Source organism: Coenobita brevimanus, chromosome 12 (assembly GCF_032717465.1).
Source record: "Coenobita brevimanus isolate Jiangsu-jjx chromosome 12, ASM3271746v2, whole genome shotgun sequence".
NCBI lineage: Eukaryota > Metazoa > Arthropoda > Malacostraca > Decapoda > Coenobitidae > Coenobita > Coenobita brevimanus.
The window spans coordinates 1,205,001-1,227,867 of record NC_136965.1 but is presented as its reverse complement, the minus strand read 5'-3'; the positions used below and the strand labels follow the sequence as shown (position 1 = coordinate 1,227,867).

Genomic DNA, 22,867 nt, shown 5'->3' with positions numbered 1-22,867 from the left:
CCGAGGAACATTACTTTCTGTTTCTGCTATAGATACATGAGCTGGTTACTAGGATTTCTTCTTCACATCTGTCTTATAAGAGTAGGTTTAGTGCGGCAGGCACAGCTAGGAGCATCCCATTACAACCACAACATCTCTCTGTTCACCTGGGGATACATCTCTAATTTTTTACAATCTTCATGCATGAGTTTTTCCTTGTTGTGCACATCTGTGCATAAGGAAGGCCTAAAAAATCTATTAAATATGCAACGGGAAAAGTATTAGTATTAGTTTTCACAAATGTATTGTTTCTTCTCAATATTTCTCAGTAGTCTTTGAACTTCCCGTCAGAGGAAGCTCCAAAACTAACACACCAATCTGTACCAATTATGGCATTTCAAATATTCTGAAACTGACAGCAATTATCTCAAAATTATGTTTCGATAGTCTTGTCACTATGCTTTAGGCATGTCAGCAGGAATTTTAAAGAAGGAGATTTATACAAGTAATCCATGGGTCATCCAAAGTCCCCAAAGAGGTAATAAAGGATTGGCTGTTACTGTTTTACTGTTTGCTGACATTAAGGACAAATACAATCTATCACCACCACCACCACCACCACCACCATCATCATCATCATCATCATCATATCATCATCATCATCATCATCATCATCATCATCATCATCATCATCACCCATACCTATTCCCTCTACCTAAGGATGCAATGAAAGAAATGCTACAAGGATGAAAACAAGCAAGAAACTGTGAATAAAGCTCAAGTAATATGCCTTGATAAATGCCACTTTACATTCATTCATAAATACTTCTCTCCAGCATTTGTGATATACAGTATACTGTTCAAACCTGATACGGACCCTCACCACAACATGCAATATCCTTGAGAGTCCCTTATCTCTACTCTCCATCCACACCATTTCTAACTTTATTACTATTATTATTATTATTTATTATCATTATTTCTATTACTACCACTACCATCATTTATGAGTACAAACTTGAATACTAAACAATGTAAGCTTTGAAAGGAAATTGTAGGATAATGTGCTAGTACTGCCAGAGGTACCAAACTCCCCACAAGAGGAAACATTTGATGCAAGAACACTGGATCTGACTGTCTACCTATCATGTTATCTAAATTCAGATGCCTTAATCCCTGAAGCGGTGGCCACAAACAAACTGCCCCCATGTTGCCCTGGCCCCTGCCAATTAGCTGCCCTACCTCCAACTCACATCCCCTCACACACCACCCTTAACCAATGCAATTCTTATACAGCAGCCAAAACATGCTCTACACCCACCCATACCAAAAATCTGTACAGTGTCATCAGTCCTCACTTACAGTCTGTTATATGTACAGGAAAAATGCTACTTTACCTCACTCAGCATGGAGATGTCTTTTCTTTTCTTTTTTCTTTTTTTTTTACTGCCATCTTTTTATGAACTTAGGGCAGGTTTTTAAAATGATGGGGTTATAGCCACAATAAACCCCTTCAATAGGAAAGATCTCTGCTAAGTTATATATAATTATCTCGTGGTAGTAAGAATAAAGTGAAAACCACCATCCAGATTAAAGCAATAAATTAAAATGAAACACATTTTTGGCAAACGACATTGTGGTTACGAAAAAGAAAAATTAATTCCTTACAGAACAAGATTAGAAACTTAAAGTAAAAATTTGTGTAATTCATCAGCATCTCTATACTGAAACAAATGCCAGTGAGTCGTAGCAACTGCAACCCCAAGCTCATCTGAATTTGAACCCGGTGGCCTGCAGGATGAAGCTGTATTTTTCCTACCAGCCAACATCCTCCTTCTGGGGAACAGAGAGGGGATTGGGGGACATTCGTGTAACCAGACTGCTCCACCATATGGCCATATCAATGTCACTGTATAAAGGCATCCCTCTCCAACACCATTTTAAGTGAAGCAAAAGTAACTGAGGACACACCACATATCTTTAATATTCAAGCGCACACAACAATCAGCACTCAAAGACTCTATCCATCAAAGGTTCCTTCATACTACTTACCGGTATACTGCAGCACAGATCGTACCCAAACGCCATGACCAGGAACAAGGAGAGATAAGTGATGAGGGAGAAGTAGAAGATGCCAATGACGACCACCAAAATGTACGCCCACCACTGCCCCGTGATGTAAACGGTGAGGAAGTTCACCACCAGCCACATGTTAATGACAATCACAACCACAGACAATATGGAGGTCAGGATCTTGGTAAATCTGTAATATAAAACACAATGGAATCAACAGTAGTCAAGGTGTTCACTAAAAATCAAAAGGTAATGACTAGCAATGACTAAACTCTGTTCTCTTTGCTTTAAAACTGCATTCTCCCTATCTTGCATGCTGTGGTGCAACAAGAAATTAACACCAGAAGATGATGCTATGGAAAGGCTGTATAACCATACTACAGTCTTACTCTGCAAATGAGGAATAAAACAATAAAAATATATTTCAAGTTTAGCTGGGAGAAATATAGGAAAGCATACAATGGCAGTCTTTGTTTCAACTGTGCATTAACCAAACCAGTAACACTATACGGTATGACAGGAATGTTTTAAACTTTCACTGCAATGGCCTTTTGACTGTAGTCTGGCTATTTCCAGTTAATTTTAAATAATTTTGGGGAGACTTTACAGGTGACAGGGATTTAATATGGCCTTCATTAATCCTTTCACTATAAGATTTTTCTTCTGTAAGCTAAACAAAACTGTATGATGAGAGTTAAAACTATAATAAAAAGGATATCATCATAGCCAAGGTAAAAAAAGAAAAGAAAAAGAAAAAAGTATTACAGTGACACTCTTATGCTAAAAATACTAACAGTGAAAATCATCATACTGCTACAAACTTACAGGCCATTGCTGAAGTCTCCCATGATACGCTTAGACGACGTGAAAGTGAGGGTTGGGATAAGTGCAAAGGGCAGCTGCAGGGACATGACAGCATTCAAGAGATCATTCATCCCTGTTAGATTGTTGATATCCTGGAGGGAAGAAAAATACAGTCAGCTTATTCAGTTCATTAGGATACCTTATAATGGAGATTTAAACATCAAAAACAATATTCACCGTAAACATCATCATAATCAGAATCCAGACCTTCCTTCTCACCAAGCAGTGGGGAGAGGCAGGGTCCAGACAGCCTAAATGGAACCTAATGGAATGATACACTAATACTGATAAAGAAATACTGTACAGTTTATGAAAAATTTCTCCAATAAATGATTAGTAATATGTTATAGATGAGAAATTCAAAATAAAAGATACTATTAGGGTAAAATCATAAGCTGAAAAAGTTGTTGTCCCACCTGAAAGAATGCAATGAAGAAGGTTGGGGTGATGGCAATGGTTCGAGTCAGCAACACTCGCTGCCAACGTTTCCATCGCAGGTTGAGGAAACCCTGTGTAAAATTAGGAATTTTGCAAACTGGACAGTTCTTTGACCAAAAGAAGTATTACAATGAATCCTTGATATGATGGATACCATATACTCAACCAGAGACCCTTTCTTTAATGAGAATATATCATTTCAAAAAGATGTTTAATATTTTACAATAAATGCTGCTTAGCATCCAACTGCCTTTGTTTACGAGCAGCCTTCCATCAACACTAGACTAATACACAGCAAGCCCAGCCTGACCTGTATCTTTGACTACGGTATATCATGGGGCAAAACATCTACTACTACCAATACTGCTACTACTACACTACAAACCATGAAAATGCAGCTAAATTAGGACATACCTCCATGGCAAACTGTCCAACATATGTACCCGTCATGGTGGAACTCTGACCAGCAGCCAGAATACCCACTGCCCAGATATAAAGGCAGGCTGTACCAAATGTGCATCCCAGGAACACTCCAGCCTTGTACAGGTCAGCATCCACATAATCATCATTCTCCTGAGTGTTGGAAATTTGGGTTTTAAGATGAGGGGTATTAAAAAAGGAATATATAGTATAGTATGTCCTTAACTATATCAATAATGTGTTCTGTATATATCACTACTCCATAAAACTGGTACTGCAAATTGGAGTAACCAGCTATGCAACTATAATTGGCACTTTCTTTGTAAAAACTGAGGATGTGATAATAAAAAATAAATGAATAAAAGGCACACACAGAATCACCACTTCCTGCATATGGAATAATGAAATACAGTACTAGGGTAATGGATTTAACTGTGAGGATGTCGAGAAAATACTAAAGAAATGGAGGGCTTATTTTGGTTGGGATTTGCTGTTCACATAATGCCACTCTGGGGTAATAAAGGCTGGCTGCCTTTGTCTTACATAACCACAGTGAGTTGCCTTATGGACAGGTTAAAGAGATCACTGTTTTTAGTCCTCACATAAGAAATGAGGATATGCCAACAAACACAAGGCAACTGATGATGATGATGATGACAGAAGTGATGCTGACAATTAAAACAAAGCTGAATATCATTTTAAAAACTTACTGGGAATATATCGCCATGGGTACTGTTTGAAGCTACGCATCGGTCATGCTGCAAAGATACAAAAATGATTATAAAAATTATAAAGTACTAAAGCTTTCAAAATATTTATTCTGTACTACATATTGGTATACTCATAATATTCTATAACAGGGGGCTCTTAATCACATGTATATCAGAGCACATAGTGAATATAAGATTCAACCAATATGAATAATATATTATAAGTAGTAGTTATAGTGCTTGTGATGAATAGTCTGAATGAAAAAGTTTGTATAAGTCCTGTGAAAGTTGTAGTTGGTCAACTGGTGTGCCAGGTTATAATTAGTGTTGACTGAAGGATATGTAGTTTGGAGGAAAACTGTGCTTCAGTACATCATACTTCAAATGAAAAGAACGATACAAATATAAATGGAATTGAGAGACTGAAGCTGGAACATAAAAGCAATTATAAAAATATAATTGGTACAGAAATATTAAAACTGAAAATAATAGAAGCCTAACTGTAGACAGAAATGCTTGGGTGTATTAGTGCTGTAAAAACTGAGACAGGTTGGTGCATAAGACTGTGAATACCGGAGTGTAGTATGTATTACCATTCGGAAAGGATCACTGATAATCCCCTGCCAACACTGTGTCCTCTTTTTCCATATTTCTCTTTCCTTCCCATATTAGAGAGTACCCTTCCTTCTCATACTCTTTTGTTGTTTGCATTATACTGCTAGGACATCATAATACTGCAAATAACACCCTTTGCTGTCTAAACCAGCAAGGAAATATCAGTGAATTTTTTAAAGTGATAGCACACAAGGGTGAGACTTAGAGAAGCATGAAAGATTGGAGAGGCAGTGTTGCCAAACTTTAACCTGGCCAAAAATAGCTGTTCCTCTATTTTTAAGGTTTATTTATAACAACAGATTACCACTAGAAGACAAAGTAGTGCCATGGAAAGGGTGTTGTGCCACAATAACGTCTTTTCCTAACACTGAGCTACGTGAAATAAGCTGCAAAAGTATGAACATTCAGGCCTAGTTGAGGGAAAAGAACTATGGCAGAGATTATATGAATTAGCTACCATAACACAATTACCTTACCACTTCTTGATTGGTGACCTGGTACAGTCCCTTGGCAAACACAGCCACCACAAACACGTTGATAACGAAGGAGCACAAGAGGGCCACACAGGCCTCGATGAAGAAGTATTTGTTGGCTTCTTTTACGTCCTCTTTCTTCTTGCGGTCAACATCACGTGACTATGAAAAAAAAAAGTATGAAAAAGTATGAAACACAACATAGACAAAATAACAAAAACTTGAAGAGTTTCTTTTTTTCAGTAAATTCATTTCTAACTAGGTGAAAGATGGCAAAGCTGGTTTGTCTTCACTTAATGGAACTGGGCCACAGCTACAATCTGAATAACAAGTTATGGATGGATGAAATATGAGCCTTAGTTATGAGGCAGGGATGAGTCTCCTTGGTTACTAGCCAAATGAACTTCCAGTCTGACCACAATTATGCCATCAACTGGGCTGAAAAGGGTTAGGATTCTTTGCCAAGTTCAAACAAATGTGCTAAAGTTCCTTGAGTGATCAAAGGCAACTGTTCATCCTCCTCCTCCCAATGTAACTTCGCGTGTCTTCATTACAAGTTAAGGATAGGTTCCAAAACAGCACAACTATTTTCATACAATTAGCTAAGTGCAATAATTTGGGGGAACTGGTTGATCAGCTTTATAGGTTGCACTGGAATACTAACAGTAAATTTTTTTCTATTATTTTCCTGTGGACTTCAGAGAGAGAGAGAGATTTAAAAAAAAAAATAAGAAGGGACAACTAATAACTAAGATTTTTGGTATAATGTGAATAATAGTATCTAGTCAACCTGTACTCTGGCTGGACACAGAGTTGAATCCATGGATGTTTCTGCTTAACACCCCACCCAATTTTGATGTGGATTTAGCCCAAGTCTCAAGAACTGTTTGACTGTGTATTATTTTAAGCATTGCTGAGGTAAGTTGTTGTGCAGTAACATGCCTGGATTCAACCTGCCTTCTGATCACAGTGGACTATAAACTGTGGACATTTACTATTAATACTGTGGATGGCTTACCTTGACAAGAGCCGAGTGTAGGTAGAGGTTGTGAGGCATGATGACAGCACCCACAATGCCCACAGCCTGTAAGAGTGCCTCGCTGTTGCAGTTGGGGCAGCTGGGAACAAACAGACCCTTCAAAACAGCCACTTGGTCTGGCTTCGCTACCCCATACTCATAGCCAAATGTAATTGCCATGACTGTGATGAGGAAGCCAAAGAAGGCCTCTAGCTTCCGGAGTCCATAGCGGTCCAGCCCCAGGAATGTGAACGTGTCAACAATGGTGATGAGCACACCACCCCATAAAGGTATCCTGAAACAGTGAGAGAAAGATGAAACAAGCATTAAAAAAAAAAAAAAAAACATCTAATTCAGCAATACAATCAATTAAAGTATGGTATATGGTGGTACATGAAAGCCAAGGTATCCTGAAATAGTGAAGCAAAGATGAAACATGAAACAATTACATCTTGTCCAGCAATTTCGTAAATGAAAATTACTACAGTACATGAAACAATGAACAAACACATACCCGGTATACATATTTCATACAAATCTTGATAATGTTCTTTTATCTTAAACATTACTATTATCATAAAGGAACAATAAAAAATTGTTAGATTAAACACACCTATGATAAAGGGTATTGCATCTGGCATCATAAGAACAAAACATTCATGTAAAGATTCTAATTTTTCTTACCTGCATTATTTTTTATGTAATTTAATTTTGAATCAAATAAAAAAAGGAATGAATAAAGTAATAATAGTACAAAAAGAACCTGATGAATAACAAAACTCTAGTAGTTATATTTAATACGCACGCTTTGTTTGACAGAAGATAGAGTGCAATGGAGGTTCCAATGACTTCTTGCATATCAGAGCCGATAATGGCGATCTCAACCATAATCCAGAGGAGGATACGAGGGACTGTGGGGTAGTAACGGTAGCACACCTCAGCAAGATGCAGTCCCGTCACTGTCCCTAGTCTGGCCGAGAGACGCTGCATTACCAGGCCTAGGATGGTCGCCCACATCAACACCCATAGCAGCTGTTATGAAAATCCACGTCCAGCATTACTCTTGGGAAAATTTACCCTATTTACATCTAAAGAAGGTTCAACTTTAAATTCAATGCTGTAATCTTGGTATCTTCTAAACCGCACCACCCTCATTCATATACCCTCCATCCCACCCCTGTCTCATTCTTGGTCTCCCCTTCCCCCTCTCTTTCTCCACCTCATTCACAGACACTATCCTAGCCAATATCTAATTTTTCATTCTCTCCATTGCTCAAGGTGCTTCTAATCCTCTCCAGCATATCCACATCAGCACCAAAACCCTCCCAAACACCAACTTACATTATAACTGGCCACTGTGCCTGACTGCAGATCTGATTCAATGTTCCCTGGATCAAGATAAGCTATGCTCATGAGGAAGCCAGGTCCAGTGAAAGCCCACAACTTTCGGAAACTGAACACCGCCTGTGAAGGATAAGAATAATAGTTATAGGCATTTACATGTAATGGTAATGGTAAAGAAGTGAAAAACAGTCACCCTTTGCTTCACTTTACAATGGATGTCAGTACATTACAAATTCCAAAACCTGAACCCTACATAAAAAAAAAAAAATATGGAGGGGAGCTGATAAACATATGATTGCATAATCAATGCATATATGAAGACAATACTCTTTTCCAGACATATGTAACAGCATATGAATTATCATTAATGAGTTGGTGCTGCCTTACATTTACTGTTCACTGTACTCTAGACTACTTACTGGTATTGCAAGATTTTTTCATGGCTGTCACCGTGATTCCCTTTTCCAAAATATTCTAATTACCAAAACGCTTTGGAACTGAGTATTTCAAATGTGAGAGTTTGTATCATATTACATCATCACTTGAAACATTACACTATATAATAAACCTGAACACAATATGACAGCTTCTTTATAAAACTCAACAGTACACTTCCATGCTTACATTCTCAGCTTCAGGAATTTGTATCCTCTCATCGGCAAAATATGTGTCAAAATTTTCATTAGCAGGAGAGAGCATAGAAGCTTCATTGAGTGCAGGCGGGGTGGCTGGAGTTGGGGGCCAGGGTGAGGGCTGTTCAGCTTCCGGGAGGGTCTCCTCGGCCCCCCTTGTGTTGGCCCCTTCCTCGGTGGTATCTTTGTTCCCTCCCATCGTTTCCCTGCAACATAAAGAACAGTGATGCCAGAAATGGACATCTTCAAGTACTGGCACTGATATAACTGACTCGCTTATAGAAACTTTGGTCAACTCCCTCCCTATTCCCCCAAAAAAGGAGTGTGAACTGCAGGTCAATAATTTTATGCTGACCCTTTTCTATCAACCTTTCATGGGGATGCTGTTGATTAGTAATCTTCCATCATTTTTTTCTCTCCCTTTTCCTTCACATTCTGGACCCTATCTCATCCCATCTTTGGGTGGGAAAACGAGGTTGGAATGATAGTCCAGACCAGTAAAAGTTTAATGACATTAATGTACTGGTGGATGGACAGTAGCTATTCCTGTACAGTTTATACCATATGTCAAACACAACACAATAAAAGTACATTTCATTTACATTATTCTGTAAAATTAGATCACCAACTACCCATGCAATAAAGTTCAAAGAGAAAAATGCCGCACACTCACCTACACAGCCTAGTCGCTGGGAACTGAAGATCAAGAGGAGAGCACTGGCCCTTTATCTGTGAACAATGATAGAGATAAGATGAGTACTCGATGCCGGTACCTCTCGTACTTTACTTCCCCATCCCAATGGGCCTGTGAATGTCTCTTTCATTTCATTCTTGCCATCTCTTTATGACCTTCCTGAATTAAGGGTACACTTTTCAAACTGGATGGGTTAGATATACTGATAATACTGACAAACCCCTACCATATGAGAGGCCTTTTCTTGGCTGAATTAAATAATCTGTTACCAGCAGGAATAATCTTAAAAGGATGATAATACAGTACCACAAGATAGGCCAGTACAGTATTTCACAATTAAATATGACCGTTACTCACATCTCTGCCTTGGTTTACATTATCACACACTCAAGATAAGCAAGATATCAAAATCTCACATAGGGTGCCAGTAAAGCAAATCCTCTAGTACTAAACGAGACTTCAAATCATCAGGAAAAATCACTCTATATGAAGGTTGCATTCCAATATGACTACCGGTAACATTTTCATTAAAAAAAGAAAAACTGTACAAGCAGGCCACCACTTATTCAGTAAGTAAAAGAGAAAGGTGGTATATGGTGTACTACAGAGCAATTGCTTCCACTTCTGACACTATAACCTCTCTGATTAGTTGTTGTCAAGGCAACAGGACAGAGTTATTATGACATTCTAAAATTCTATCTCTCTCTACCAGTATGTATCTATCTGTTTTTGGATAGGGTCAGTTAATACAGTTTTGAATATTGTGAAGAGTATGGTGATATTTGAATTAGTTAAATAACACAGAAAAGGACAGCAAGGTGTAATAAACATAATAAATCACTTAGGAAGAGGCATTAGGGAGTTTCCTTAACCAAAAGGAATACAGGCAAACAACACAGATTTTATGCTAAATAAAACTGGATAATTCAGGCAAGGGAAAACCCTCTTTACCTGAGATTGACAGAGGAGAAAAGAAATCAACATACAGGTATTCCTAGCCATAGCAGTAACAATGAGAGAAGGCTAAAGAAAAAGTTATGCCAAATTGCTAAAACCATAACAGAGAGGGAAGGTTACAGAAAATAAAACAATGTACTGGTATGATATGCTTAGTAAATGCTGAAAACAGTTGAAGTAGGGAAAGACAGCATCCTCTTGCCGGTATCTCCCTTTTTATCTCTCACAGTGACTGCCTGACTTCTGTTTACATATCAGATAGGCTATCACTTTTATCCCTCCTTCACAAAGCAACCTTACTGACACTATGTGACAAATTTTACGTGGAACATTAATTTAGTAGCATCGTTGTCTCAGCAGCAATTTATTACACAGTACAAATTGCCTCATTACATTCTTTTTTATAGTACCATACATATTTCTAATATGACACCTGTAATCTGAAGTATGGATTGTTTTTTTATTTAATTTATTATTCCTTCCTCTGTTCATCTTCTGTAAAAAAAAAAAAAGACAATCAAAAGATATACATACCAGAAGTTTGCTTCAGTAACATACAACTGGACAAAAAAAGTGTGGTCTGCAAAATACTGTAAATCCCTGAGGACAAAGTACTGTACTTCATCATCTCCCAAACCACCTAGTTAATAGTACAGTTGTTGCAAACCCAAGCTCCTCTGATCAACAACCCAGTGGACTACAGACTGAAGCTGGTCTTGTTCTGCAACCCACCATCCTCACTCAGGCGATGAGGAGGGGGACGAGGAACAATTGTGTGGCTGGTATGAGTATTAATCTTACACACATACTCAGCCAAACATTACCCCAATGAACCGTAAAATTGTAACAGAGTGGGGACTTCTTGGCAAGGCCGGAAAAATCCTGGACCACCATGGGCGGGACTTGAAGCTGCATTTTTGCCTTTCCAGGGAATCACGCGGGAATCACGCTACCTGATTACACCATGGCATAACCCACACCTCCCATCCTTCCAATCAGAAGGGCTACAGTCCCTGAGCACTGCTGCACCTCTGCCACAAAAGCAACATTCCTCAGTGCTAACCTATTTCTGCAAAATTGGGATATCATGAATTACTCTGATGAAACGTAATCCATGTCCAAATTGTTCAAACATCAGTGAATGGTATCTCTCCTCAATTCTGTCATGCCTTAAAGCTAACATATGTACCTAACTTCTACCAAACATTACGATACTGTTGATTTTTGTCACGGTGATCTTCCTTGCAAACATCTAACTACACATTATTATTGGTTATAACCTTCTCCCATAACCAAATATCACCACTAGTGATCACATCACGATTGCTACCATTACATATGAATAAAAATAATCTCAAAACAGCCAGAAATATGTAGAGTACAATGTTTATCTACCGTGGCATTACAAGAACTTGGATTACATAATAAATCGTACCCACTCTCCTTCTGACTCGACTTCACACTTCAGCTGGTTAAATTATTTTCATGCTATAATCATTACTTACCCTCAAAATTTGCAAAATGTGACTCCCCAGAGAGAAATTAGAGCATGTGACGAGAGAGGCCGATGATTACTCAAGATCAGCTGAGTTTGTTTACATTTGGTACTCAGGGGTGCATTCATAAAGCATCTTAAAAACAAATCAATATAGTAGTGATTTTTTATGTGTTTTCCAAGTTTTTATTTGCTGAAATGGTTATGAAATGTGTGATAGCTGTATGAGCGAATAGATAAGTAAACCAAGTGAGTTTCTGCAACAAATTCGTACACGGTAACTACGAGCTAGAATATATTTGTTTTGCTGTTACTCTGAAGTAGTTGGATGCTGTAGGAGTAAATATATAATTTAAAGAGGCAAACTTAATCGCTCTCGGCTCGAGAAAGCCTATGAATACAGCCCCGAGGGTGGGATTTCCAAACAATTTATGATCAATACTCTCTCGTGACTCAGATATAGTTTTGAAGGAAGAACAAAATACATGGAAATAATTGACACTCTTCTGTTTATATCCTTCTTGTAAAAGGACTTCAGAATTAAAGGAGGGAGATGGCCGTGAATCTCAGGTATCCTACAGTATGTCATGTAGCCATATTATGGCTTAATGCTAATTTTTCACTATTCCGTCTGTAATATTGTCTTCCGTTACTTAATACTTTTTATTACTGACTAGTTTACGGCAACAAAACAACCCTGAGGGAAACACTCCAATTTTATTTAATTTTTTAATTGAGGCTCCTTTCAAAATTCCACATGCCGTACGATAGTTTTAGCTTCTCGAGTGTAAAATATACTTGCAATCTACACGTACGACCATGATGAAAACGATTAGTTGCTGTATTTTGAGATATTGAATGTTTTATTACTGACATTTTGGCCACTTAACTGCAGCCCTCACATATTCTTAACTTATTTAAGTTTGAGATGCTGTGTTGAAGATGAGCACTTCTCATCCTAGATTATTTATCATAATCCTACCCAGACAACCGTGTACACTGCATGATAAATTAAATTCGATAGTACATTACGTCTAGCTAAATGAATATACACACAGTAAAATAATGTTGCGAATATTTATCAACATCATACGTCTGGCAACGTTGTCAAACCGAGCGGGAAGAGATGCCTTCTGTCGCGCTGTCGCGTTCTGCGAGGTGAGTGAATTGCTCTGCAATTTTACTAATTCATACGAGCTATTTCATTATCAAACGGTAGCTGGTTAACATTATTACACTGTTTAATATTTGCTGGTTGCCGGAGTGAAGTTAACAGGTCAGGTAAGCAGTATATTTTGAAGATGAGGTGATTTGTAAATTGTAGGCCATGGAACGCAAACAGCTCGTTGTGGCGTCGTAGGTGACAGGATGCCCAAACAGTTTTTCCAAATTTCGGTATGAATAATCGAGGGCTTCCGTTTTACGTTGCATTTAGTGTAATGATGCAGTGCTACTATGCTCCTTCTTACCCAGGAGGCCATGCTGATTTGCGAATTTTTAGACAATTAACTATCTTATCTCACGACCTGGTACTACTTCGCCATGCGCAACAATAGCAACATTGGCGTTCTACATCCTTAACCAACACATATCGTCAGCCTGGTAATACTACTACTATGCTGCTACTATTAACCATTACTTAATAATAATAATAATAATAATAATAATGTGATGATGTCAGTTATCATTCACTGTAACGTAGCCCATTTTTAACATGGTGCAACTTCTTTCACATACCTTGTGGCAGAAGAAGAAAATCCCAACAGCGCTCCATTCTTTCCATAGCACTTCTTCGTGACTAATGCTGTTTTTTGGGTCGATTTCTTGTTACAGCACAATATTCAAGACGGAGAGATGTCAGTTTTGGCTAAGTTAATGTGAAAAGACTATATAAATAAAAGGTTACTCTTGTCCGAACTCTGAATGCACGCAACGAACAACTATGAATAATTCTGGAGAGAGAGAGAGAGAGAGAGAGAGAGAGAGAGAGAGAGAGAGAGAGAGATTAGGAACTTTTCGCTTTCCAAATGTACCTGTAATCAGCTTTTAGGCCAGGTAGATTGATTTCATGTTGAATTTATATTAGGGTTACAAAATGTGTTATATACTTTTTTCCTGTACTCTCTCTCTCTCTCTCTCTTTGGTGGTATATCTCAATGTTTATATATTTAATTATGCAAATGTATATTCACAAGTAAAATAAGATGACTACAAGCTCGATAGATGATGATGATGATGATTTTGCTGGGCTATTGCTTTATTATTCCTTTATGCAATACGTTTATCTATCCCTAAATGTCTATCTGTTTATCTATATCTGCCCAAGTAACCTTCCGTTTAGGTAAGTAAATTGAAAGACTGAGTAGGAGAGGTTGGGTTAATTTATAGGTTTGGCTGTAGCTTTAAAATACTTGTCATTTTTATACGTTTTCTTTTTTTATATATATGTGTCGCTCTTTCTCCCTGTCTCCCTGTATAGAGGTAGTTATTGAAATGGATTTACAGGATATACAGCTGTGTATTAATGAAATGAAAGATTGAGGTGGTTTGGCCATGTGGAGAGGATGGAGGGTGAAAGACTGACGAAGAGAGTGTATGTGAGTGAGGTGGAGGGGGTAATAGGGAGGGGGAGGCCGAGGATGAGATGGAGGGATGGGGTGGAGAGGTATATGAGAGATGGGGGTGTGAGTTGGGAGCAGGGCAGTGAAATGGCGGGGGACAGGGCTACTTGGAGGCGATTTGTTTGTGGCCACCCCAAACGGGATTGAGGCGTCTGGCAATAGATAGATAGAAGAGATGGTTACACACACACACACACACACATTACATATACAAGAACAAGAGAAAGGATTTGAAGGTAAGTAGCTGAGAAACGCGGACGTTGGTTTACACAGGACAGAGAGAGAGAGAGAGAGAGAGAACATTACACAAGAGATGAGTATTGCACGCCAAAGCAGGTGAGAAATGCGGATGTTCTGTACACCCCAACCTGCACACATCAACAGGCTTAACCCTTTAATGCTCACCTCTACAGCAAAGTGGTGGGAATGATTTTGCGTAAATTGTTTTCCTACTTTGCCCTTCGTTATTATTATTAAACTTTCCACGTCCTTGTGGGAAGGTTTTTTGTTTTTGTCAATAATGAAAATAATGATAATAATAATAATAATAATAATAATAATAATGATATTCTTACTTATTTTAAAACTGTGAAGGCTCTCTGGCCTGGGACCTTCAAACTTGGTCAACATAGTCGGTCAGGTGTTCGCTTTCTTTGGTTAAATATGGTGGCAGTCCGTCACCAATCTCCAGATAGTATCCACAACACAGAAAAGTGAGTCAGCCACGCTATCTCAAGAACCTCTTAAGCTGCCAAGCTGAAATTTTACTACAATATAACCTTAAGGCGGACACAGGCTGGGAGGCAGTAGGGTTCCCATAGGTTGACTACTTTCTGAGATCGTCTGGGGTAAAAAATGGGGACTACTCTGGATATTCCGGATGTCACCTGATTTTCGAAGAAGGCTTAAAGCTAGAGCATCAAACTTGGTGGACTTATAGACTGTGATGACCTTAGGTGACAACTACCTTGACCTCAAGCTCCCATTATAGCTCGGCTTCTTTAGTAGGCAGTGGCTGTGCTAAGTTTTTCCTGATCAAAATTAACCTTGGACGGTTTTACGGTGTTGTAGTTATTATTATTATTATTATTATTATTATTATTCTCTTGCTTTTTGTTATATTCTCTCTCTCTCTCTCTCTCTCTCTCTCTCTCTCTCTCTCTCGTCATGACAGCTGCAAATTGAATAAGGTGATGGTGTCCCCGGCTCCACAAAAACGCTTTTAATGTTAATATAATTTCAGAGTAGGAGCTGCCTCTCTCTCTGTCTCGGTCTCTGTCTGTCTGTCTGTCTGTCTGTCTCTCTCTCTCTCTCTCTCTCTCTCTGGCCAGCCATTGTGTTCGCAGACTTGGTTGCTTTGGTCCTGCATGCTGTGTTTGTGGCTTCTCTGTTTGTTTGCTTCTGTTTGTGGTTGTTTGTGCTGTCAATCTATCTTTTCTGTACCTGTCTGCCTGTCTGTATGTGTGTATATATTTGTGTATCCATTCATCCGTCCATCTATCCATCCATCTATCCATCTATCTATCTATCTGTCCCATCTATCTGTCTATCTATCTATATGCCTGTCTTAAACTATCTGTCCATTCTTTTTTTTAGTTATATTTGCTTCTGTCTGTTATTGAATATTGTTTGTTTCTGTTGCCTATGATTTTAAAAAGTCGTGTGCGTTTCTGTACGTGTGTGTCTGGGCGTGAAACTGTGTGTGTGTGTGTGTGTGTGTGTGTGAAACTGCGTGGGGGTGATATATATTCTGACTACTGATATTGTTTTTGTGCATCGAGGTTAATGGCGCTTGGCTCTGTTTATATATTTGGTTTTAGGTCCGAAGCTCCCATTGTTTACACCACCATGCCTGCCCCACTCACGCCTAGCCTTTTAGTTATTCTTTTATTTTCATTCCATTTATTCCCTGCTTTTATTTATGCTAGTTTGGCGTCATTGGCTTTCTCTTTTTATTGTTTTATTTTAGTTTAGGGTCGATACTTCTTTGTTTCTTTTTTCATTCCATGTTCATTCCATGCTATATTTATGTTCATTTGAGGTCAACATTTTTCTCCTTATATTTTTCATTCCTCGGACATTCCCCTCTTTTATTTATGTGTTCTCTCTCACTTGCTATTTAATTCCTATTCCTTTTTGAGTGCTGGAGACGCCTTCATGTGGTGGCACTGATATATCCCGTCGGCCCCACTGCCTGGTTATACAAAAATACCTTAGATGTAGCCCAAGTTTTCGCCCCTTTTCACACTATTTCACATCGTTCATCGATAAAGAAAATATTACGGCTCTATATCCTTTCCGTAGCGCTTCTTCGTGACTAGCATCATATTCTGGTGTTATTCTAATGTTACAACTCATTCTGGATGAAGAGATGGCAGTTTTAGGGCAAGTTAGAGTAGAAGGAGTATAGATGGGTTTATGTGAGTGAGGTGGAGGGTGAGGAGGCGAGGAAGACTGAGGATAAGTCGGCAAGGGACGGATACTTGGGAGTCAAACGGCGAAAATAAAGATATATTTTATTTCGAGATTTTTTTTTTTTTGTTTTTTTTGAGATGTAAAGCGTTTTCCCTTCATGTTTTTTACTGTGGCTCGCTTTTTCTTTTTTGTGAACGAAAAGAAAACGTAAAAAATTGAGGGGACACTTTTATAGAAATAATTGAAGGTGGTGACGAAGGTTTTTCTGTGTGTGTGTGTGTGTGTGTGTGTGTGTGTGTGTGTGTGTGTGTGTGAGAGAGAGAGAGAGAGAGAGAGAGAGACTTCGGCCATATTTTTTCACTAAGGAGTAACATTTCTTTATTGATATCTAAGGACATACACCACAATATTTTCTTTCAGTACATCTCTCTCTCTCTCTCTCTCTCTCTCTCTCTCTCTCTCTCTCTCTCTCTCTCTCTCTCTCGTACACTGGCGTCTGCATTTCTCAGCTGCTTGCCTTCAAATCCTCTTTCTCACGTACTTACATAAAATCTCTCTCTCTCTCCCTCCCTCTCTCTCTCTCTCACACACACACACACACACACACACACACACACACACACACACACACACACACACACACACACACACACACACACGGGGGCGTAAATGCAGTTACATACTCGTTTATGTGGCTTTGTGTTTGTTGCTTTTGATTCATGTGTTTGTGTTTTGTCCCTCCACTGAGCAGATTACCAGCCATTACAGACTCTCTCTCTCTCTCTCTCTCTCACGTGGAGCGAGGGGTGGTATTGATTGGAAGCTTTTATTTTCTCGTCACACAGGGAATAGTAGTGAAGGCCTGGTGGTTGAGAGAGAGAGAGAGAGAGAGAGAATTGCGAAAACCGCTAAAAATGCGCCAGGAATCAAGAATCTAGTTGCGAAAATATTTGGACAGTAAATCCGCGAAGAATCTGTACTTGGTCCTCAGGGAAGGAGTTGTGATTCGAGGACTATTGTGATGACTTAGGGGAGCTGGGGAAAGGGGGAGAGGGAAGGGAGGAGGGGGAGGAGAGAGGTGGTGAGGGGGCAGGTTAGAATTCGTAAAATGAATAGGAATGATGGGGAGGGGGAGTCATGGAAGGAAGGAAGGAGGAGGGAAAGGAAGAGAGGAATGGAAAGAAAAAGGGAGTGAAGGAGGGAGGGAACGGAGGGTGAGGAAGGGAGAAATAGAGAGGAAATACTAAACGGGGAGTAGGGTGGAGGAGGAGGGGGAGAGGTATAAGTTATGAGGAAGTAGGTAAGGAAAAGGAAAATAACAGAGTGGGGAAAGGGAAGAAGGGAGGGAGGGGAGGGGGAGAGGAATGTAAGTCAGGAGGAAGGGAGAGATAGAGAGGGGGTAAAGAGTGAAAGGAGACGAGGGTGGGGAGAGGGAAGTGGGGTGGTAAGAGAGGGGAAAGGGGGGGGGTAGTGTGGGAGAGGGAAGAGTGGAAATTTATGAAAAGATTTGGTAAAGGAAGATGGAAAGAAGAGAGAGGAGAGTGAAAAAGAGTGGGGAGTGTAGGTGAGGGGAGAAGAAAAGAGGAGAGGAGAGGAGGAGGATTTTGTGAGAGAGGGAGGGGAAGAGAGATGTAGGCTAGGAGGAAGGGAGGAGGTGGAGAAGAAGTAGGGGAGGAGAAAAATGAGTGAATGATGAGAGGAAAGTGAAAAATGAAGAGAAATAAGTATCTAGGTAATTTTTCCATATTATAAAATTCTGACTTACACATATATACTTACGTAGTTTAGGTAATTTCTGTAGATAGATAGATAAAGACAGATAGATAGATAGATAGAGAGAGACCGTCATCATCATCATCACCATCATCACTGCAGATATCGCTTTCCCAGGTGATGGATACAAAGAGGCAAAGCCTGAATGGACTGTGGGTTTTAGCGCTCCAAGGGTGATGTTTTTTCAGTGATTAGGGCTGGGTCGGGTTAAGGGATGGGAGGAGGGGGGAAAAGTAATGGTGTTAATGGAAGAGTAAATAGTGTGAGGGGGATGGGGGAGGGATAATGGTAGGGGGAGATGCAGGGGAAGGGAGAGGGATGGGGGAGGGATAATGGTAGGGGGAGATGGAGGGGGATGAGGTGGGGGAGGTGATGGAGAAACAGAGACTGAGAGAGGGAAAGGATGGAGGAAAGATAAAGGAATGACGTTTAGGAATGTGAGGGGGAAGGGGGAGGGGGAGGAGTGATTATGGGAGGGGGAGGGGGAAGAGGAGGGGATAAAATTTGGGGGCGAAGGAGAAGGAAAGGGGGATGAAGGAGGGAAAGGTAAGAGGAGAAGGAAGAAGGAAAGGTAAAGGAAAGAAATGTGAGAGGGGTAGGGAGGGGAATAGTAGAGAGGGGGAGGGGTAGGGAGGGAAATGAGATGGGGAAGATGAAGGGGTAGGAATAGAGGACTGAGGAGGGAAAGGGGAGAGGGGAAGGAGGGGGCATGGTAAAGAGAGAAATAAGCAAATATGAGATGGAGAAGGGAAGGGAATGGTGAAGGAATGTTCAGGAGGAAGGAAGGGAGATGATGGAGTCTAAAACCATCTGAAACTCTCTGTATAAGTGGCGTTTGGCTTTAGAAAATTTTAAGATATATTGGTTTTGTAATTTTCTTCTCGTCTCACCTGTGTATGGTAATTTTTCTCTTTGTTTTTTTTAGTGTCTTATATTTTACCTTTTCACAGCGTCTTTATTTCTCAAGTTTTATTTGTATATCTTTTTATTTTCCTCTCTTTCTTTTGCCATCCTTGCTTCCTTCTTTCCTCTGTTCTTGTTCCTGGAGATGCTAGCTTCCCTCTTCCCTCTTCTCTCTCTCTCTCTCTCTTCCTCCTCCTCCTCCTCCGTCGTCAGCAAACACAAGTCCTCTTCTTCTGTTTGTTCTCTTATTACGCGAGTGGCCCGGGATCGTTGTCTTGTGCTCCGATTTTTTTCTTCTTTTCTTGCTGATTAATTGATGATTCTGTTCCCGGTTCGTGGAGGTGGGGACAGACGCTAGGGGGTGCTTGGCCACGGTGCTCACCCGATCCTGTGCATTACGGAAGCTTGTCCTCTTGTACATCTTTATTTATTTATTTTTTTATTATTGATGATTGTTGATTCGGTTCTTGGTGGTGGAGATGGGGATAGACGCTCGGGGAGGGTATTGTTTTCACTCGGTGTGTCTGTTTGTTTTTCTGTCTGTCAATTGTCTGTCTGTCTGTCTGTTAACAACTTTAGGCCAAAACTACCGGTGCGATTTTGACTAAAATTAAAGGGATGATGGGCTGTGGCCTTCTGATCACCTGATTAAATTTTGGTCCAAATTGGGCCAAGGCCTAGACTAGGCCCCTCAAATGTAAAGATTAAAAACCGTTTTTTTGCCATAACTCTTTTCAGATTCGTCTATCGACATGCAACTAAAGCCAAAAGGTGCGTCTTTCAAATCTGCATCCTACAACATACCACATTACATCAGGGGGGGCACGCTCCGGTTACAGTAGTGGGGTCAGTGTCAGGTGGGTCGGGCCTAAAATTTCAAATGGGCATAAAATCGTCAATTTTCACTCGAGTTACTCCAGATTTGATGTATGGCATCTTTGACTAGTTATCCTGTTGTATTTATACGTCAGCACTAAAGTGACTGCCGGGGACGGGTTTGCACCGCCGTGGCACCGCTTCTCGTTGGTTTACATTCCTTCGAAGCAGAGCGAAGCCGAGTGAGATACTGCAGGGGAGTGTCAGTAAGGCTCGAGCTGGTTTTGACTTATTGTGCTCCGTAGTTATGTGAGGTTGGGTAGGTGAGGCGATGAATCTCTCTCTCTTTTCTTTAATTCTCTCCTTTTATCTCTCATTCTCTATCTAACTCTTTCTTAATCTCATTCTCTCTGTTTTCTGTTTCCATTCTTTCTTTCTTCTTCCATTCTTTCCCTCCTTTCTCACTCACTCGCTTACTCATTCGTTCATTCTTAATTTATTCACTCACACACACACACACACACACACACACACACACACACACACACACACACATTATTTAGATGTAAAAAATTTGACTAGTGTGTTCTTTCTGATTCTCTCTGTCTGTTTGTCTGTCTGTCTGTCTGTCTGTCTGTCTGTCTCTCTCTCTCTCTCTCTCTCTCTCTCTCTCTCTCTCTCTCTCACGTATGATTTACATGCAGTAAAAAATCATCCTATACAGTTTGTTTTGTCTGGTATAAATTTTTCTTACTTTATTGCTGCCATCTCTCTCTCTCTCTCTCTCTCTCTTTCTCTCTCTCTCTGACCTTTGCCACAGCCTACCATAACCCATTGCCATAGTGCCACAAGTACCATAGTGCCATCTACCATAACACCACACCTCTACCACAGTGCCATACCCTCTATGATAATTCTACCTCCCTACCATAGTGCCACACCTACCATAGTGCCACCTGCCATAGTGCCACACCCTGCCATAGTGCCATCTACGATAATACCACACCTCTACCACAGTGCCATACCCTCTGTCATAATTCTACCTCCCTACCATAGTGCCACACCTACCATAGTGCCACACCTACCATAGTGCCACCTGCCATAGTGCCACACCTTGCCATAGTGCCATCTACCATAATACCACACCTCTACCACAGTGCCATACCCTCTATCATAATTCTGCCTCCTTTCCATAGTGCCACACCTACCATAGTGCCACCTGCCATAGTGCCACCTGCCATAGTGCCATCTACCATAATACCACACCTCTACCACAGTGCCATACCCTCTATGATAATTCTACCTCCCTTCCATAGTGCCACACCTACCATAATGCCACACCCTGCCATAGTGCCACACCTACCATAGTGCCACCTGCCATAGTGCCACACCCTGCCATAGTGCCATAACTCGTTGCCATGGTGCCATAACTCCTGGGGTGTATTTAGTTAAAGGTTATGGATGGTAATGGTTTGGACTTGAGATTTATGGTGGCTATGTGTTAGGCTGGACCGTCGCTTGTTGATAGGACGATGAGAGAGAGAGAGAGAGAGAGAGAGAGTGAGAGAGAGGTCAGGGTTGGCGAGGATGGTGAGATGAAGGTATGGGGTGGGTAGGGATTGAGTAGGATTGAAGGAAGCAAGATATATAGGATGGGAGACGGGAGGGAGTCAAGGAGAAGGAATTTAGAGAGGGGAAGGTAGGTAAGGTAGAGGTAGAGGCAATTTAAAGGAGAGAGAAGGTAGATGAGGTAGAGGTACAAGTTGGTGAAGCAGGAAATATCAGACAATAGACTAACATCCATTAAATTTGTGAGTTTTATTCATTCTCTTCCACATTTCATTATTTATAAGTATGCATCTTTATCTGAAATTTAAGTGACTGTTTTCTCACTTCTCTCTCCTTAAGTAATTATAATCATTCAAAAATTAAGTGGTCTTTATTCTCCTCCACAGAGTGTCCTTCGTAAGTGGACTGAGAACACAGGAAAGCAAGTGTATAACGTTAAAGATAAAACCGCAAGAGTGGAAACCAGTGCCATCTGGTAAGGGACAACGGTACTCCATGCAGAAGGGGACACGCCGCTGATAAGGTGTGTGTGTGTGTGTGTGTGTGTGTGTGTGTGTGTGTGTGTGTGTGTGTGTGTGTGTGTGTGTGTGTGTGTGTGTGTGTGGTTGATATTTTCTTTTGCTGTTAGGAAATATTTCTTTATTTACATATATAAAAAATTTCTCTGGTTTTGGGAAAGCATACTTCATAATTTCTCATAATTAATATTCCTCTCTCTCTCTCTCTTTTTTTTTTTTTTTTTTTTTTGTCAGGGCTAAGTATATATATGTTGATTTTTCCTGTTTTTTTTTTTTTCCGTTTTTTTTGGAGTCATTTTCCCCTCATTTGGTCCATATTTTCGTCCACTTTCACGTAGCGTAGTGGCATAATAGGGGAGTACTATGGTTTGACGTCCCTTCCGTTGCACTTCTTCATGACTAGCACCGTCTGCCGTCATTCTGTTAGAACTCTGTAAGGGAGAGAGAGAGAGAGAGGGAGAGAGAGAGAGAGAGAGAGAGAGATTTTGGCCAAGTTAGAGTGAAAAGGGTTTAGCAGTAGTTGTTGTAGGCCAGGATCAT

At 40.1% G+C, this 22,867-nt stretch overlaps 1 protein-coding gene across 1 annotated transcript in view; it reads right to left on the bottom strand.

Moving 5' to 3' along the window:
• The window catches only part of Mvl (solute carrier family member malvolio), a 168,268-nt gene that overhangs the window by 5,588 nt on the left and 139,813 nt on the right, over positions 1 to 22,867 (bottom strand). Inside the window, exons 3-13 of the mRNA XM_080283302.1 lie at positions 9,240 to 9,295; positions 8,559 to 8,772; positions 7,932 to 8,054; positions 7,396 to 7,622; positions 6,591 to 6,885; positions 5,576 to 5,734; positions 4,485 to 4,532; positions 3,769 to 3,927; positions 3,333 to 3,425; positions 2,878 to 3,008; positions 2,032 to 2,242 (exon numbers count right to left, since the gene is read on the bottom strand). Of these exons, the coding sequence (XP_080139428.1) occupies positions 2,032 to 2,242; positions 2,878 to 3,008; positions 3,333 to 3,425; positions 3,769 to 3,927; positions 4,485 to 4,532; positions 5,576 to 5,734; positions 6,591 to 6,885; positions 7,396 to 7,622; positions 7,932 to 8,054; positions 8,559 to 8,772; positions 9,240 to 9,295 (1,716 nt within the window). The remainder of the gene's footprint in view (positions 1 to 2,031; positions 2,243 to 2,877; positions 3,009 to 3,332; positions 3,426 to 3,768; positions 3,928 to 4,484; positions 4,533 to 5,575; positions 5,735 to 6,590; positions 6,886 to 7,395; positions 7,623 to 7,931; positions 8,055 to 8,558; positions 8,773 to 9,239; positions 9,296 to 22,867) is intronic.